Raw genomic sequence first — 17,201 nt, forward strand, 5'->3', positions numbered from 1 at the left:
TGGGCTAACATCCATGCCCAGCTTCCTCTACTTTATATGGGACGCTGCCGCAGCATGGCTTGACAAGCGGTGCGTGGGTGCGCACCGGGGATCTGGGCCTGTGAACCCCTGGCCGCCAAAGTGGAGCGCTCTCGCTTAACCACTGTGCCACTGGGCCGGCCCCATGAACATGTTTTATCTTTATGAAATATCTTTTTTAAAAATGGAAACTGACCAGAGAAGTTATAAATAATAATAATGGTAATAATAATAATAACAGCTTACTATGTGCCAGAAACTATGCTAAGTGTTTTCTATGCATTATCTGATTTAATTCTCACAACAACCCTATGGGATTACTATCCTGTTTTGCAATATTGAGCAAACTGAGACTTGAATAGTTTAAGTAAATTGCCCATAATCATAGGGTTAGTAAGTGGTGCGGCTAGGATTAAAGCCCAAATACCCTGGCTGCAGAGCTAGGGTCTCTCTGGTTCAATCTGCAGGGCAGTTGGATCTCTGGAGCTAACAGAGGAATTCACCAGCTTCTTAAACACAATCCACTTTCAACTCTACCAGTCATAACTCCAAGGCCATTTTCTCTTTTACATTTCCAGAAACAAGCACTAAATACCATAAAAATAACCAGTGCCAAAGTCACTACCAACTAGAGACAGAAAACTCTCTGTGGTATTCTGATGCATTGGCAGACCCAGTGAAGTATGCCTTCTAGTATTGGAGGGTACCCTGGAAGGGTACCCTCCTCTTGAATGTGGGCTGGCCCTTTGACTTACTTTAACCAATAGAGTATGATGAAAGCACCAGTTCTGGGCCTAAGTCTTAAGAAGGCCTAGTAGCTTCCACGTTTGCCCTTTTGGGAGCCCTGATCCAACATGTAAGAAGTCTGGCTACTCTGGTGGGGAGATTATGTGGAAAGGTCACATAGAGAGGGAGAGAATTTGAGACTACAGGGAGAGAGAGGCCCAGTCATTCCAGCTGAACCAGCTCCCTGCTGATGCTACCACCAACAGTAAGGCCAGCAGAAGAATGGCCAGGCTAATCCCAGCTCAGATTGTAGAACAGTGAGCAAATAAAATGGTGGTTGTTTTAAGCTTACATTTTGGGTTGGTTTGACACACAATAGATAATGAAAACACCTCCTCAGCTTTCCTTGAGCGACTACTGGTACACTCAGTTCTTCACAAAGCTGAGTCTCTATTCTTTACTCCCTCTCTCTCAATGTTATGGCAATAGTTTGCCAGAAGCTTCCACTTGTATTACTAGGACCTAGGCAAGCTTTTTAATAGAAAGAGATACCCGGGGTGGGGATGGGGGGGGGGAGGTCCAGAGGCTCACTTTAGCCCTAGTTTTGTTACTAGTTGTATGCCTTTTGAAAATCATTTACCTTTTTGTCTTAATTTTAAAATGGGGAGACTAATGCTCACTCTACTTACCAGAGGGGAAAAATTAGTATAACCGAGTTGAAGACAAAAATGAAATGCATTTAACAGAGCTTCCAGCTCAAGAAGCAGATGAGGAAATACAAAGAACGTGGACTGATGTCACCTGGGTGTTAAGATTTTGAACATATAATTTGATATTTCTGACCTCCAGTTCTTTCTCTATCTCTTCTACTCTTTTTTACCTCACAGGTTTATCTGTGATGATTAAATGAGGCATCGCTTGAGGAGAGAGCAGTTGCACAATAAACGCTAATTGCCAGCCATCAAATCCAAAGGTCCCCCCCATCCCCGCCATCCTCGTATTCCCCAACCAACTCCAGAGAGTGTGATTTAGTACGTCTGGACGAGGCCCAGAAAGCTGCATTTTTTTTTTTTTTTGGTAATCCACATTTCCAAAAAACCAGTTCCCTAGCAGATTTTAATACAGGTGACCTCACGCAAAGGACTCCACTTGCTCCCTCCGCACCTCCTCCCTCTGTCACAAGGAGTCCGCAAACTCCAGATATCGCGACAGTTTCTTCTTTCTTCAGAATCTGCCACAGGTCGCGCGAGAGTGGCTTGTCCAATCACGAGGCTGGATGGCTGGCCAAGATGGCGGCGCGCTGAGAGCGTAACATCTGCGTTTCTAGGCGCTTCGCGCTGCGGGTGGTTTAAGATTCTAGGGCTGTAGAGGCCCACTCCAGACTGGTCGTCTGGCAGGAACTTTGACCGTACAGGTGAGTAACTTAACCTCTCTCACGCAGGTTGCTAGTTCACTTAAGCCATGTATCACCCAGATCCCTCATTGTCGGGTTTTGGGCCCACGAGGTGTTGATTTCTGGGTTCACGGAGAGAGACCCTTTGGGTGGGTGGGCGTCTGTATATGCGCGCGCGCGGGAGTAGTGGTGGGGCAGGTGGGAGGAGTTGGCGAATAGATTGGAGACTAGTATTGAAGTAGGAAAGACCCCAGGGGCTGAGGTGGTTTAGAGAGATCCGAAACTGAGGCAGGAAGACAATTGAGTGGGTAAAATGAGGGTGTGGAAGAGATGGAGAACTGGCAGTGGCGGGACTAAAGGAAAAAGTGGGATTTATGAGGGAAGGCGACGAGAGAAAACGGGGATTGGAGTGGGAGGGATCTGTGCAGAAGGAATTCGAAGTTCTGAAAGTGGAGTTTAGGCTATTTTGTCTTAAGATAATTGGTAGTTGAAGAGGATTATTAAGGATCAGGAGAAACCAAGGAAACAGCAGCATGAAGATGGGAAAGATCAAAGAAAGGCGAAGAGTCAGCTTCAAGGATCTACTACTTTGGCTTTCTGGACTGATTCCGGTAACCCGGAAGGAAAAGCTCCAGCCCTAGGGCTGAGCCTTTTTGAGAGTCAAGATGGGGACTGTTTACCAAGAATGAGGGTGCTGTGTTTCTATGGCCTGGACGATGAAAAGAGTTCCAGCATGCCTTCAATCAACAAATACTTACTGAGTGCCCCAGGTCCTATTTTAGGCGCTGGAATATTGCAGTGAACAAGACAGACAAAATGTTTTCCCTCATGAAGCTTATTGGCAGGGCAGATTAAAAGAAATAAGTAAAATATGTGGAATGTCAGATGGGTAAGCTCTATATAGAAGACTGAAGCTAGTAAAGAGAACAAGGAGTGTGTTCACTCACTGCACTTTTAAGTGGAGGTACTCAGGAAAGGCATCAGTGAGAAGGTGACATTTAATCAAAGACCTAAACAAAGCTACGGGACCTTGTGTATCTTTCTGGGGGAAGAGCAGTTCGTGTAGACCAAACAGCAAGGTCAAAAGCTGTGAGACAGGAGTGTGCCAGACTTGATGGAGAAACAAGGAGGCCAGTGTGGGTAGAGCAGAATGAGCCAGGAAGAGAAAAGTAGATTAGGTTAGAGAGAAGTGGGGAGTGACAGTGCTGATGCCAGGTAAGAGTTGACACTTAGTTAAATTCTGAGAAATGGGATCGATTTAGCTAAGAACCCATTGCTTATATTAGGAGTTTGGTTGGCAAAGAAGTGGCTTTATTGACTCATTCTGCATCTGTTTTGACCAGAACGTTTGAGTAATGTAGGAAATGAATCTGCCATATCTGTAATTTAATTTGTTCCACATGTGTTCAGAGTGTCATGTGTGTACAGTGATGTCAGCTATGTAGTCTTTAGAACCTTTTTTTTGGGTGAGGAAGATTGGCCCTGAGCTAACATCTGTGCCAGTCTTCCTCTATTTTGTATGTGGGATGCCACCACAGCGTGGCTTGATGGAGCAGTGTGTGGGTCCGGGCCCAGGATCCAAACCCGTGAACCCCGGGCTGCTGAAGCGGAGCGGGTGAGCTTAACCACTACGCCACGGTGCCGGCCCCAGTCTTTAGAATCTTTTTTTTTTTTTTAAAGATTTTTTTTATTTATTTATTTTTCCCCCAAAGCCCCAGTAGATAGTTGTATGTCATAGCTGCACATCCTTCTAGTTGCTGTATGTGGGACGCGGTCTCAGCATGGCCGGAGAAGCAGCACGTCGGTGCGAGCCCGGGATCCGAACCCGGGTCGCCAGCACTGGAGCGCGCTCACTTAACCACCAAGCCACGGGGCCGGCCCCCAGTCTTTAGAATCTTAATGTGTTGCAGAGCCCTGGCATATCATTGTCTCTTGAAATTGCTTATAGAGTAGCTCTATTTTTCTGTTGCTTACCAGAATCACAAGAAAGAAAAGCATTTTCCTTTTTACTGTTTTCTTGGGGACTGACACCTATCCTAGTTTTATTCTTCCTTTTTTCCTAATGGTCTGTAAAGGGTATGTTAATGTTAGGGAATTAAAACTTTTATATACTGAGTTTCTGTGATAATGTGAGGGGCAAAAGGTGGTAATTTAGTGTGCTGAAAAACTTCCAAGTGACTTAATTCCCCCAAATTCTAAATTGTTCATTTACTCAACAAATGTGTATTGTATGCTAGTTGCTGGGGGGTACAATGAAGAATAAGAAGGATGTGGTTGCAGCCTGATGTCTGTGTGACAAATGTAAACTAAAGATCTCTGAAGGAGGGGCTGGCCCAGCGGCGTAGCGGTTAAGTTCAGGCATTCTGCTTTGGCAGCCTGGGGTTCTCTGGTTCAGTTCCCGGGCGTGGACCTAGGCACTGCTCATCAAGCCATGCTGAGGTGGTGTCCCACATAGAAGAACTAGAAGGACGTACAACTGGGATATACAACTATGTACTGGGGCTTTGGAGAGAAAAAAGGAAAAAAAAAAAAAAAGAGGAAGATTGGCAACAGATGTTAGCTCAGGCCCAAGCTGCCTCAAAAAAAAAAAAAAAAAAAAAAGATCTCTGAAGGAAAAGCCCAGAGTGCTTGGAAAGCATATAGAGTGGGCATCTGATTGGATGTGTGGTGTCAGAGAAAGCATACCTGAGAAAGTGATGCTTAGGGTATGATTTGAAGGACTAGTGGGCCTTCATGAGGTGAAGGGATGGTGGCGAGTGTAAGAATAGCAGATGGTAGGACCACCATGATGCAGCAGAGAAAATGAAAGAAGACCAGTATGTCTGGAGCATGGTGCAGGAAGGGGAAAGTGGCAACAAATGAGGTTGGAGGGATAGGCAGGGCCTAGATTATGTATAGCTTTAGGAGGCCACTGAAGGGATTTAGCAAGGAATGTTCAGATTCGCATGGATGGGGGGCTGGGGGGCGACGACAGACATGACACAGACAGTTGTCTGCTGGATGAAAAGTGGATTGCAAGGGCAAGAGTGGTTATAGAGAGATCAGTTAGAAGCTATTATAATAATCCAAGAAAGAGATGATAATGAACTGGGGTAGAGAGGTGGAGTTGTGAAGGGTGAAAAATGGATAGGGTCAAGTAATAATTAGGAGATAGAGACTATTCAGGACATGGCATGTTTGGGATGGGGGATGAGAGGCAAAGAAGGTTCTAAAGATTTCTGGATTGTGTGCCACAAGAAAGAGTGGTATCTTTCAGGGAAATAGGGAAGATTAGAAGAGGACTAGTTTGGGGTGGGTCGAAATGATTTAATTTTGGACATGTTGTGCATGGAGTACTTTTGAGCCATTCAAGTGAGAGGTCTGGTGGGCAGTTGGATGTTACTATTTGGAAAGGTGTGGGATGAAGACAATTCTTTTATGAAAATAGTTGTTAAATTTCCAGTCTCAAAAAAACCTTCTGAAATAGAGTGTTAACAGATTTGTTACTGTGTAAAGTTACATCTCTAACAAAGCTGCAAAGGAAAGGTGCTTGTTGCTAAGAGACTTTAATAGGGGATATGACTTGAGTGGGGAGGTCAGGGAAGGAAAGACCTGCCTGAAGAAGAGATGCTTCAACTGTGATCCTAAGGATGAGTAGGAATTCATCAGGTGAAGAGGGGAAGGAAAGAACATTATAGAAGAAAGGAGTAACCCGCATAAAGACCCTATTGCCAGAGTGGAGGGATAGGAAGAAGAACAAGGGAGGTGTCTTAAGCTGATGGTGAAAAAATAGATAAGGCCACACCATGCTGGGCCTTATGTGTATGCTAAAGTCATGGTTTTTGTTTTTATCCTAAGAGTAGGGTTTTGAGCAAGTGGGCATAGGAAGAGGACATAATGAGATTTGCGTTTAGAAATGAACACTGCAATGTGGAAAAAGGAATGGAGAGAATAAAAGTAGATTCAGGGAGACCAATTTAGAGGCTGTTCTAGCAGTCTAGGTAACTTGTGCTGGGCTGATACTGGTGGAGATAGGGAAAAATAGATGGATTTGAGAGGTATTTAGCAGGTAAAATCCACATGACTGTTGATTTCTTGGGATATAAGAGGGATAGAGAACTATCAGGTGTCTCCTAGGTTTCTGGCTTACATAGTACTGTTTAGATGAATGCTCATTATAAAAAAAGTGGAAAATACAAAATGATATGAAGAAGAAAATAAAAATCACCTACCACTCAGAGATATACGTTAAAATATTTTTTTAATTTCCAGCAACTTAAAAGTTTACTAAACCACTGCAATGGTTTTTTTCCACTTTTTATTTCTTGCTGTCAATGCGTTAACTTTTTTCCTCTTCGTAATCTGGAAGAAGACAAAATTATGTTTGTTTTCATTTGGTTTTGGCTACCTAGGAATGACAAGACAAATTTATATAAGAAGTTGGAAAAGAAGATATTTTTTGAAACTTTAGTGATTTTATGGTGAACTACCAAATATTTAATCCATGTAAGGCTACTGTAAAAGTTAACCTCTGACTATAAAATTCTTTGCCAGTGGATTATACTGCCTTTTGTCACTTTGATATTTTAGTTTCTAATTTTCTTCCCCTAGTTTAAAAAAAAAAAAGATTCATCATACGTTGTGTACGTTTTTTAAATTGCAGTAAGATATACATAGCATAAAATTTACTGTTTTAAACTTTTTTAAGTTTACTATTCGGTGGCATTAAGTATATTCACAATGTTATGCAACCATCACCGCTATCCATTCCTAGAAGTTTTTCTTCATTCTAAGCAGAAACCATATATTCATTAAATAATAACTCATCATTCCTCCCTCCCCTCAAGCTCTGGTAACCTCTATTCTACTCAGTCTGTATGAATTTGCCTATTGTTGGTACCTCATAAAAGTGGGATAATACAATATTTGTCCTTTTGAGTGGGTCTTATTTTCCTTAGCTAATGTTTTTAAGGTTCATCCATGTTGTAGCATGTATCAGAATTTCATTCCTTTTTATGGCTGAGTAATATTCACTAGTGTGTATATACCATGTTTTGTTTATCTCTTCCTCTGTTAATGGACACTTGGGTTGCTTCCACCTTTTGGCTCTTGTGAATAATGCTGCTTTGAGCATTGGTGTGCAAGTACGTGTGTGAATCCCTGCTTTCAGTTCTTTTGGGCATATACCTAGGAGTGGACTTGCTGGATTGTTTGGTAATTCTGTGTTTAACTTTTTAAAGAACCGCCAAACTGTTTTCCATGGCAGTTGTACCATTTCACATTCCCACCTGCAGTGCATGAGGGCTCCAGTTTCTTCACATCCTTGCCAACACTTGTTTTCTTTTTTGTTTGTTTGTTTTTGGTGAGGAAGATTAGCCCTGAGCTAATGTTTGCTGCCAATCCTCCTCTTTTTGCTGAGGAAGATTGGCCCTGAGCCAACATCTCTGTCCATCCTCCTCCACTTTTATATGTGGGGTGCCTGCCACAGCATGGCCTGATAAGCGGTGTGCAGGTCCGCGCCCGGGATCTGAGCCCGAGAACCCTGGGCCACCAAAGCAGAGTGTGCAAACCCAACCACCACACTGCTGTCTTTTCTTTTAATTTTTTAGTAATAGCCATCCTAATGGGTATGAAGTGATATCTTATTGTGGTTTTGATTTACATTTCCCTAATGACTAATAATGTTGAGCATCTTTTCATGTGCTTATTTGTTGTGTACATTTTAAAAATATAACTTCTACTTTCTCGATTGGTAAAGATGTGTTGGCTGTAACTATTTACTTGGCAACCACAGCTTTTCCCCATTAATGTTTTTTAAACTAAATATGCTGATTTTTTCCCTTTTTTTTCTTTTTAGAGATGGCTCTGAGTAAATCAATGCATGTAAGAAATAGATACAAGGACAAACCTCCTGACTTTGCATATCTGGCATCTAAATATCCAGATTTTAAGCAGCATGTTCAGGTAAATCTGAGTGGAAGAGTGAGGTAAGTAACAGATGAAGAATTCTTGATACTGTATTATTCTAGTGTAATCTGAATGGACACAATGTAGTGGAAAGCCTACTGGACTGACAGAAGACCTGAATACTAATCCTAGACGTTTCCTTAAACTTCTCATCTGACCTTGGACAAATCACTTAACTTCTCTGGGTTTCAGCTTTTTAATCTATAAAATGAGAGGATTGGACTGAATGCTGTTAAGTTTCCTTCTGGCTTAAAAAAAACCTCTTGATGTCCAAATTATTGCTTTAGACAATTATTGCAGAGATCCCAGAGTAACTGCAGAAACATGATTGTGCTCTAAAACTTGGTGACTGGTGAGAGTCTGAAGTCCTTATTTTAAGCGTGTGTTTATTTTGATGTGAGGTAGGAAAATGATAACTACGCCATCAAAACTGATTTCATAGATATTATTACTTAGGATGTCACTAAATTTAAGTTAAAAAGTTAATTACTAAAAATTAAGAAAATAATAGTATGAGTGCCTCAGGAAATGGCAAAGATTGTGATAATGGTATGATAATATCTGATGTGTGTGTTATACCCTTGAGAAGGAAATCTTTGACTGCATTCCTAAACTCTTTGGGAGTTACAGAGGAGATTAGAAATTCCAAGCCTTCCTGGGGAAAGGTGTGGTGATTTAACTATGGGGAGGAGGAGGAGCAGGATTTGTAGAGAAGAGGGAAGGTAAGGAATAATAAGACCATAGGGTTTGAGGCATTTTGCTGACCTCTTCCTTCCTCCTAGCCAGTCTCCTTATGGCTTTAGAAATGGAAGCCCTACAGTAGTACTTAACCTGGGGACCAAAATACCTAGAAATCATATAAAAGTGTTTTTTTTTTTTTTTTTTTTTTTTGCTGAGGAAGATTCGCCCTGAGCTAACATCTGTTGCCAATCTTCCTCTTTTTGCTTGAGGAAGAGTTGCCCTGAGCTAACATCTGTTGCCAATCTTCCTCTTTTTGTTTGAGGATGATTTGCCCTGAGCTAACATCTGTGCCAGTCTTCCTCTATTTTTTATGTGGGTCGCCGCTACAGCATGGCTGCCGACGATTGGTATAGGTCTGCACCTGGGATCCGAACCCGGGCTGCTGAAGTGGAGCGTGTCGAACTTAACCACTAGGCCATGGGGCCGACCCCAAAAGATTTTTTTTTTTTTAATTAATTAATTTATTTTTTGTGAGGAAGATCAGCCCTGAGCTAACATCCATGCCAATCCTCCTTTTTTTGCTGAGGAAGACTGGCCCTGGGCTAACATCGTGCCCATCTTCCTCCACTTGATGTGGGACGCCGCCACAGCATGGCCTGACAAGCGGTGTGTCAGTAGGCACCCAGGATCTGAACCCAGGCTGCTAGCTGTGGAGCACGCACACTTAACCGCTACGCCATGGGGCCGGCCCCCTCAAAAGATTTTTTAAAATATATTTACATTCATTTTTCTGGGAGATAATCCTTAGTTTATCAGATTCTCAAGGGGATCTGTGATGCACACGCACACACACCCTGCCCCTAGTATGCAAAGGTTAAGATCAAATGCCCTAGAACTGTGGTTTCCAAGCTTTTTTGTCTATTCCACTCAGTATAAAGTTGAGCAAAGCCCCATGTATGAATGCTTATACTACTTACTGTGTTACTGTATTAGGCATATTAGAAAACATACTTCAAAATAGAAATTAAAAATATACTTAAATAAGAGTTCTAATATTTTCTTTGTATTCTCTAAAGAATCATCTTTGGCACCTTACTTTGGAGATCAACCTAGAGAAATTGAATTGGTATTTCTCTTTGTTTAGATCATCCTTACCATTGTTCTCAGATCTTTGTTTCATAGTTATATATGTGGGGGTATTTCTTTATCCTAGTAGCTTTAGCACAGATACAGTTTGCTATTCTTTGTTTTCTCTCTATACCTATTATTGTACTTAATTGTTTAACAAATACCTATTGATTGACCGTTTTGTGCCAAGTTCTGGGAAAGACATAATAAACAAGAAAGGCATCGTCACTGCCATATTTGGAGTTTACACACTAGTGGGGGAAGTGGATAGATAAACAAGCAGTTAACCTTTCAGAGTGGCAGAATCTGTGGGGTGTACAGTGGAATCACATAGAAGGGAGACCTGACTCCCAATTTTGACATTTAGAGAGTCTTTTGAAACAGAAGTGGTGTCTTGGTTGTGTTCTGAAGAATGAGTAGGAGTTAGCCAGGTGGAAAGACAGATGTTAATAGGAAGAGGGAGCAGCATGTGCAAAGAGCACTGAGTAGTAGAGGAACTGGAAAAGTTGAACATGCCTGGGCCGGCCACGTGGCTTAGCGGTTAAGTGCGTGTGCTCCGCTGCTGGCGGCCCAGGTTCGGATCCCGGGCGCGCACCGACGCACCGCTTCTCTGGCCATGCTGAGGCCGCGTCCCACATACAGCAACTAGAAGGATGTGCAACTATGACATACAACTATCTACTGGGGCTTTGGGGGAAATAAATAAATTAATTAATTAATTAAAAAAAAAAAAGTTGAACATGCCTAGGATGTGGTGGACAAAAGACAGGAGATGAGGCTGGGGAGGATTATGCTTGCAGTACTCTATAATCCCTTATAAGGAGTTTGGAATTTATCTTAAGAACATGGTGTGGAGAGTTCTTGTATCTTCAGAGTTACCCATCCCCTTCCTCATCTGCTAAAGTTTTAAAGCAGGGGAATAACGTGTTCAGAATTGCGTTTCAACTGATGTGTTCTAGGAGCATTGTGGAGGATGGAGTGCAGTGAGAATTAAGGCTAGAGATTTGGAGAACTAAGTGGGAAATGGTTTCAGTAATCCAAATTAGACATATTGGTGGCCTAACTAGGTAGAGGCAGGAGGGATATAGATCACTGGGTGAATCTGAGAGAAATTCATGAATAGAATTAGCAGGACATGGTGGAAATTAAGTATGAGCCAAATATGGTGCTTGGGCTTCCAACTTAGCAGGAGGATAGATGGTAGTGCCCTTTACTGCAGTAGGGAACAAGGGGGAATGAGCTGGTTTGAGGGAGATGATACTTTCAGTTTTGAGCATGTTGAATCTGAGAAGTCTATGGGATATTCAAGTAGGATATTTTGTAGGCAATTGAAAATGGGAGTCTGAAGAGAGGGACACAGCAGTTCTGTGGGGGTGGTGTTAGTGAAGGCCTCGGGTCTTTGAACTGAATACTGAAGGATGAGTAGAAGTGGAGAAAGAATTCCAAGTATATAGAACAGAATTTCGTGAAACATATGGTAAGTTTGCAGAATAGCATGTAGATGGGGCTGAAGTGGGTTAGGGTAACAGCTTGGAGCATAACCAAAGATGAGACTGAAAGGAAAACAAAGAATAGGGTACAAAGAGCCTTTCATAGTATGCAAATCAGAATGGACTTGATTGCTCAGACATTGAGGAACCAGAGGAAGATTTTCAAGATGGTTAGGATTTTTAAGATGGTTTAAGATTTATATATTTTAAAAAAATCACTCAACAGACCAAACAGATCTGTTATTACAACATATCTGAATGGATTAAAGGTGTCTGGCAAATAGTAGATATTCAGTAAATATTTGTTGAATGCATGAGAATAATTCCTCTATAAAATCTAACTATATGCCATTTACAAATGGCATACCTAAAACAAAATTATAGGTAAATGAAAAATAAAAGGGTGGGCAAAAATATACTAGGCAAATGAGAGTTCTCTTCAAATCAAAAAAAGTAAAATAGAAGGCAAAAAAGCATCAAATTGGAAAAAGAGGACTGGTTTATGTTGATGAAAAAAATAATTTTCAATGAAGATTAAAAAAAAGATGACTTTTAGCATTTTGAAAAATATAACAGAAATATCTCTTAAAAAGCATTTAACATAATTTGGAGACATTTTTCTTTGTATTTCTAACCAAGTAGACAAAAATAAACAGAGCAGTTGTTACTGAGCCCTAAAGGACTGGTGACCCGCAAGTGGGTCCTTTTGCCTGGAGCCTGTCGCACAAATAAAGTGAGACCAGGTTCAAAATAGCAGAGCAGAAACTTGACTCATTGATCAATGAATGGAGGAGGCAGAGCTCGTACTCTAAAATACCTTCTCCCCGAAGGGAAGGTAAGCAAGGTTTTTATGGGATGTGAAGGGGGAGGTGTCTTTGTGTCATCGCTTGGAGAAGGGCCACTTGGGGCATGCGCAGATCTTCCCTTCTTGCACATTGCACCTTTTGCACACCTTTCCTTTTGTACATGGCACCCCATCGCCATGTTAGACTTTTCTGGTTTGGACTGGTTCTGCTGTTTGGCCATCTGGCATTGTTTTGCCTTGGTTCCTATAAGCGAGCACAACTTAAAGCATTAGACATGAAAAATGTTTTAGGGACTTCTCTGGGTGACCACAGTGACCTTGGGGACTTTCAGAGGATCCATAAATACTTTGAAGACAATTAGATAAGAATTCTTTTTTATGTGTGTTCTTTTTCTTCAGGAGATAGGGTTCAGAGCTTTAACCTATAATTTAGAACTTCACTTTATTTATTTATTTATTTTTATTTTTTATTTTTGTGAGGAAGATCAGCCCTGAGCTAACATCTATGCCAATCCTCCTCTTTTTGCTGAGGAAGACTGGCCCTGAGCTAACATCCGTGCCCATCTTCCTCCACTTTATATGGGACGCCGCCGCAGCATGGCCTGACAAGTGGTGTGTCTGTGCGTGCTCGGGATCTGAACCCAGGCCGCCAGCAGCGGAGCGCGCGCATTTAACCACTAGGCCACAGGGCCAGCCCCTAGAACTTCACTTTTAAAAGGGTCGTTGACCCAAAAAAAGTTAGGTACTGCTGATAGTCTAAGTAATCAATGAGTTTGATTTAATGATATATTTTGAACTTTTTAACCTATAAATATAAATGCACGTTCTTTTAAAATAACTTGCACAGGCTTCTGACACTAAGAAATAGACTGAGCTGGAACTCTCTCTGGCTCAGGGTCTACTGTTTCCCTTATTTATTAAGAGTTATAAATATTAGAAAGAAAAAGAATTATAATTTTACAGATGGCTTGATTATTGTCTACCTGAAAAAAAATATCAGAATCACCTAGAGAATATTCAAATAACAAGATTTCTGGATAAAATATACATATAAATATTTTAAATATATATATTAAAAAACATAAGAAAATTGATAGGTTTTCAAATACTAATTGGAAAATACAGTTGCAAGAAAAGATCCCATCCACAATAACAAAGGGTAATAGGGAGAAACTTGGCAAAGAAATATGTAAAGATCTATGTGGATAAAACAACAGAATTACCCTCAGGGGTCTGGGGGAAGACACTGAATCTAGGGATACACTGTGTTTCTGAATGGGGAGACTTGATATAATAAAAATGTCGATTCTTCCCCCAATCAAAATCCCTATAAGTTTTTTGGGACAGAAAGTGACATAATGTTTCTTTAGTTCAAATAAAAGATACTCAAGGCAAATGTTATAAATGGGTAGTGGAAAAGTAAAAGAGTGTAAACTTTCCCAGATAGGTAGTGGAAAGGTAAAAGAGTGTAAACTTTCCCAGATAGGTATTTAAACATATTGTAAAGTTAGAGTAGTCATGCACTGCACAACAACATTTTGGCCAACGATGGACCGCATGTACAATGGTGGTCCTGTAAGATTAGCACCATACAGCCTAGGTGTGTAGTAGGCTAGACCGTCTACGTTTGTGCAAGTACACTCTATGATGTTTGCACAACGATGAAATTGCCTAATGATGCATTTCTCAGAACATATCCCCATCATTAATTGATGCATGACTGTAATTAAAACGTTAGTATTGCAGTATTGCAATACTAGTATTGCAGCAAGAAAGGGCCATCACTTGTCCAACACAAAATGGCATTTGGAAACACACCTAATTCTAAACAGCAGAACAATTGCATGTGCACATTAAATAGTAGGATGATTCCTGCCTGTCATTCTACTCAATAATGTACCTCCCAGAGACAGGGTAAAGTGGGCAGGGTGAATCTTCCTTTCTTAATCAGTCTTGACTCCTGTGTGTTTCTCATAATGTGGATATCTCACAGTGCTATGAATGATTAAAGGGATTTTGCAGTGTAATTTTGACCATACTGGATTTTCACTTTATGTGCTTACTTTACAACCTGACTCCCAACTAAGATACCACCCCACCATGTAGACTATAGTGTAAAATAAGGGTAGCATTTCGGATTGTTAGGGGTAGGGGCAGACAATAATGGATTTTTTTTTTTCAATAATGGATATTTTTTTTCTTTTTTGGTGAGGAAGATTGGCTCTGAGTTAACATCTGTTGCCAATCCTCTTTTTGCTGAGGAAGATTGACCCAGAGCTAACACCTGTGCCCATCTTCCTCCATTTTGTTTAATGTTTCTATTTTTTTAAGTACTAGAAAAAAATATAAGTGAATGTCTGTATAACTTTGGGTGTAGAAATGGTCTTTCTAAGCATACTCTAAGGGTGGAATTCATAAAAGAAAAGATGGATGGATTCAGCTACATGAGAAGTAAAAACTCTGGGGCTGGCCCGGTGGTGCAAGCGGTTAAGTGCACGCGCTCCGCTGCGGCGGCCTGGGGTTCGCCGGTTCCGATCCCGGGCACACACCGACGCACCGCTTGGCAAGCCATGCTGTGGCGGCGTCCCATATAAAGTGGAGGAAGATGGGCATGGATGTTAGCCCAGGGCCAGTCTTCCTCAGCAAAAAAAGACGAGGATTGGCAGATGTTAGCACAGGGCTGATCTTCCTCACACAGAAAAAAAAAAGGTAAAAACTTCGTATCAGGAAATACTAAAAATAAAGATGACAACACGATATAAATATTTACAGCATATAGCAAAACATTAGTCTTAACGTAAGGAACTCTTAGAAGACAATAAGAAAAAGGCAAAAACTTTAATAGATAAGGTTAAGGATAAAAACAGGCAATTCACAAAAGAAGAAAGATAAATGGACCAAATTAGCAAAAATAAAATATACAATATCCATCAACGGCAAAAATGTTGTCAGGTGGGCATAGTAATAAAATGCTGGTAAGAATTGTAGCCTTGAAAGTTCTAAAAAGCATACTTAAGTGAAATAATGTATGTTTGAGGATGTTTATCCCAAGACTGTTTATAATGAGGAAAATTGGGAATAATCTCAATGTCCAATATGTAGGTTGTTACAGTGCAGTTCCATACAATGAAGTACCATGTAGCCTATGGAATGCATGTTGCAGATTATAAAACATGATAATTTTGTTTCATACTAAAATCAAAATATCTGTGCTGATATGCTGTGCATAGAAAGGGACTAAAAAGTTACGAGCTGTGATGTTCAAAGTGGTTGTTTTTGTAATAGGCAAAAGTAACTTAAAAATTTTCTGCAGGGAAAAACAAATTTTATGGAGGGATGAGAAGAGGGTGAGGCAAGCTTGAGGAGAGCCTCTTATTTCTTTAAAGATGGGAGCAATGTACGTTATTTATAGTTGGCAATACAGGAACTATACAGCGTATTTAGAAGGGATCTGTGATAGATGTAGGAGAGAGGAGATGTACTTTCTTTTTAGTGTAGATGAGCTAGCTACTCCTAGACATCATCCTCCTTCCTGCTTACTCAGGTAAGAGTTGTTGATGATTGCATTGTTAGAATGTTCTTTATTTATATAATGGCTTTTTATTTAATTCTGTGAGATGTATGAAAAAGAATGGCCAAAATAGAAACCCAGCTAATGATGGAAAAGGAATATCAGACAAAACATTAGATCTGAGATGGATTGAAATGTCATTTATTTGCTCAGTTCTTAAATGCTCTCTTAAGGGAAGCAGGGTATGGTACGGACAGCAGGGGTGCTTCTGAGTCGGTCACCCTAAGGACCAGTCTTGAGCGTTCCTCGTAACAGCTGTGAAGTTTTAGATAATTTTCTTAGCTTTACTGAGACTGAATTTCCTCTTCTAAAAAGGAGGGCTAAGGGGCTGGCCCAGTGGGGTGGCAGTTACGTTCACACACTCTGCTTCGGCAGCCCGGGGTTTGCAGGTTCGGATCCTGGGTGCAGACCAATGCGCCGCTTGTCAAGCCATGCTGTGGTGGCGTCCCATATAAAGTAGAGGAAGATGGGCACGGATGTTAGCCTAGGGCCAATCTTCCTTACAAAAAAAAAAAGAGGGCTAAAAGGACATACTTTGGATGGTTGTCATAAAGGTTAGCAATAATGCATGTAAAGTGACTGGCACATTGTAGACAGTAAATGGTAGATACTCTTGTTATTAAACGTGGTATAATTGGTATAATTAATAAAGTGGCAAGGATTGCTAGTGTGATCTCTCTCTTTTTCTTCCCTGCACTCGTCACTGCTTTGTTGTAATCATATCTGACCATTGCAATTAGATTTTAGTTTGTGCTTTTTCACAGTAACCAGCCCCGTAGGGACATCTTGCAATTTACTTGAGCCCTGTCAGTTGAGTTTGAATAGAATGTGACACTTAACTGATTTGTTTTTAAACCAAAGACCCAGCATTGAAGAGCTGTGTCATACTTTGTGACTCTACCATTTTTAGCACCTCACTGAAGATGTAATGAATAGAAACCAATGTTGGAGTATGATTGGGAGGCTTCAGCCTTTGTTACATCAGGTTCAGCCTCTACAGTGTTAGAATGATTGTTATTTGGGTCACGGAATCTATCTTGGCAAACTCCATCTATAATGGTAATACTGTATTCATCAGTAGCAGAGCAGGAGTCATTCTGGGGAAATTGGACATGAGCCTGTTGACAATAGGCTATTTTGTGAAGCTGGATGTGTTAAACAAAAAACAAAGACTAATGGAATAAATTGCTAATTTCCACGTGAGAGCTAATTTTAGTTCCTTTGCCTTCCTGTGATCTCAGAAATGAGAATGAAAAAAGATCTTGCCTGTTTTCAGGATTTTTGAACGTCCCAGGGTGCTAAAAGTGACCTGGATATTTAACTAGTGAAGACGGATGACTAGACTTTGCCCTACAAAAGGATTTCCAACACTCAGATTAGTGTCTGTATTTTCTTGGAAGTAAGAAAACAAGCACTCATTTTGCTAACAAAGTTTAAGAATCA

General features: G+C 40.9%; 1 protein-coding gene across 1 annotated transcript in view; it reads left to right on the top strand.

Annotated features, from left to right (window-relative positions):
• The first annotated feature begins 2,053 nt into the window (after positions 1–2,053).
• METTL16 (methyltransferase 16, RNA N6-adenosine) overlaps positions 2,054–17,201 on the top strand; it is an 84,640-nt gene continuing 69,492 nt past the window's right edge. Inside the window, exons 1-2 of the mRNA XM_087440637.1 lie at positions 2,054–2,158; positions 7,976–8,103. Of these exons, the coding sequence (XP_087296763.1) occupies positions 7,976–8,103 (128 nt within the window). The 5' untranslated portion in view covers positions 2,054–2,158. The remainder of the gene's footprint in view (positions 2,159–7,975; positions 8,104–17,201) is intronic.

This window comes from Ceratotherium simum, chromosome 16 (genome assembly GCF_057802395.1).
Source record: "Ceratotherium simum simum isolate JZ-2026a chromosome 16, ASM5780239v1, whole genome shotgun sequence".
Taxonomy (NCBI): Eukaryota; Metazoa; Chordata; class Mammalia; order Perissodactyla; family Rhinocerotidae; genus Ceratotherium; species Ceratotherium simum.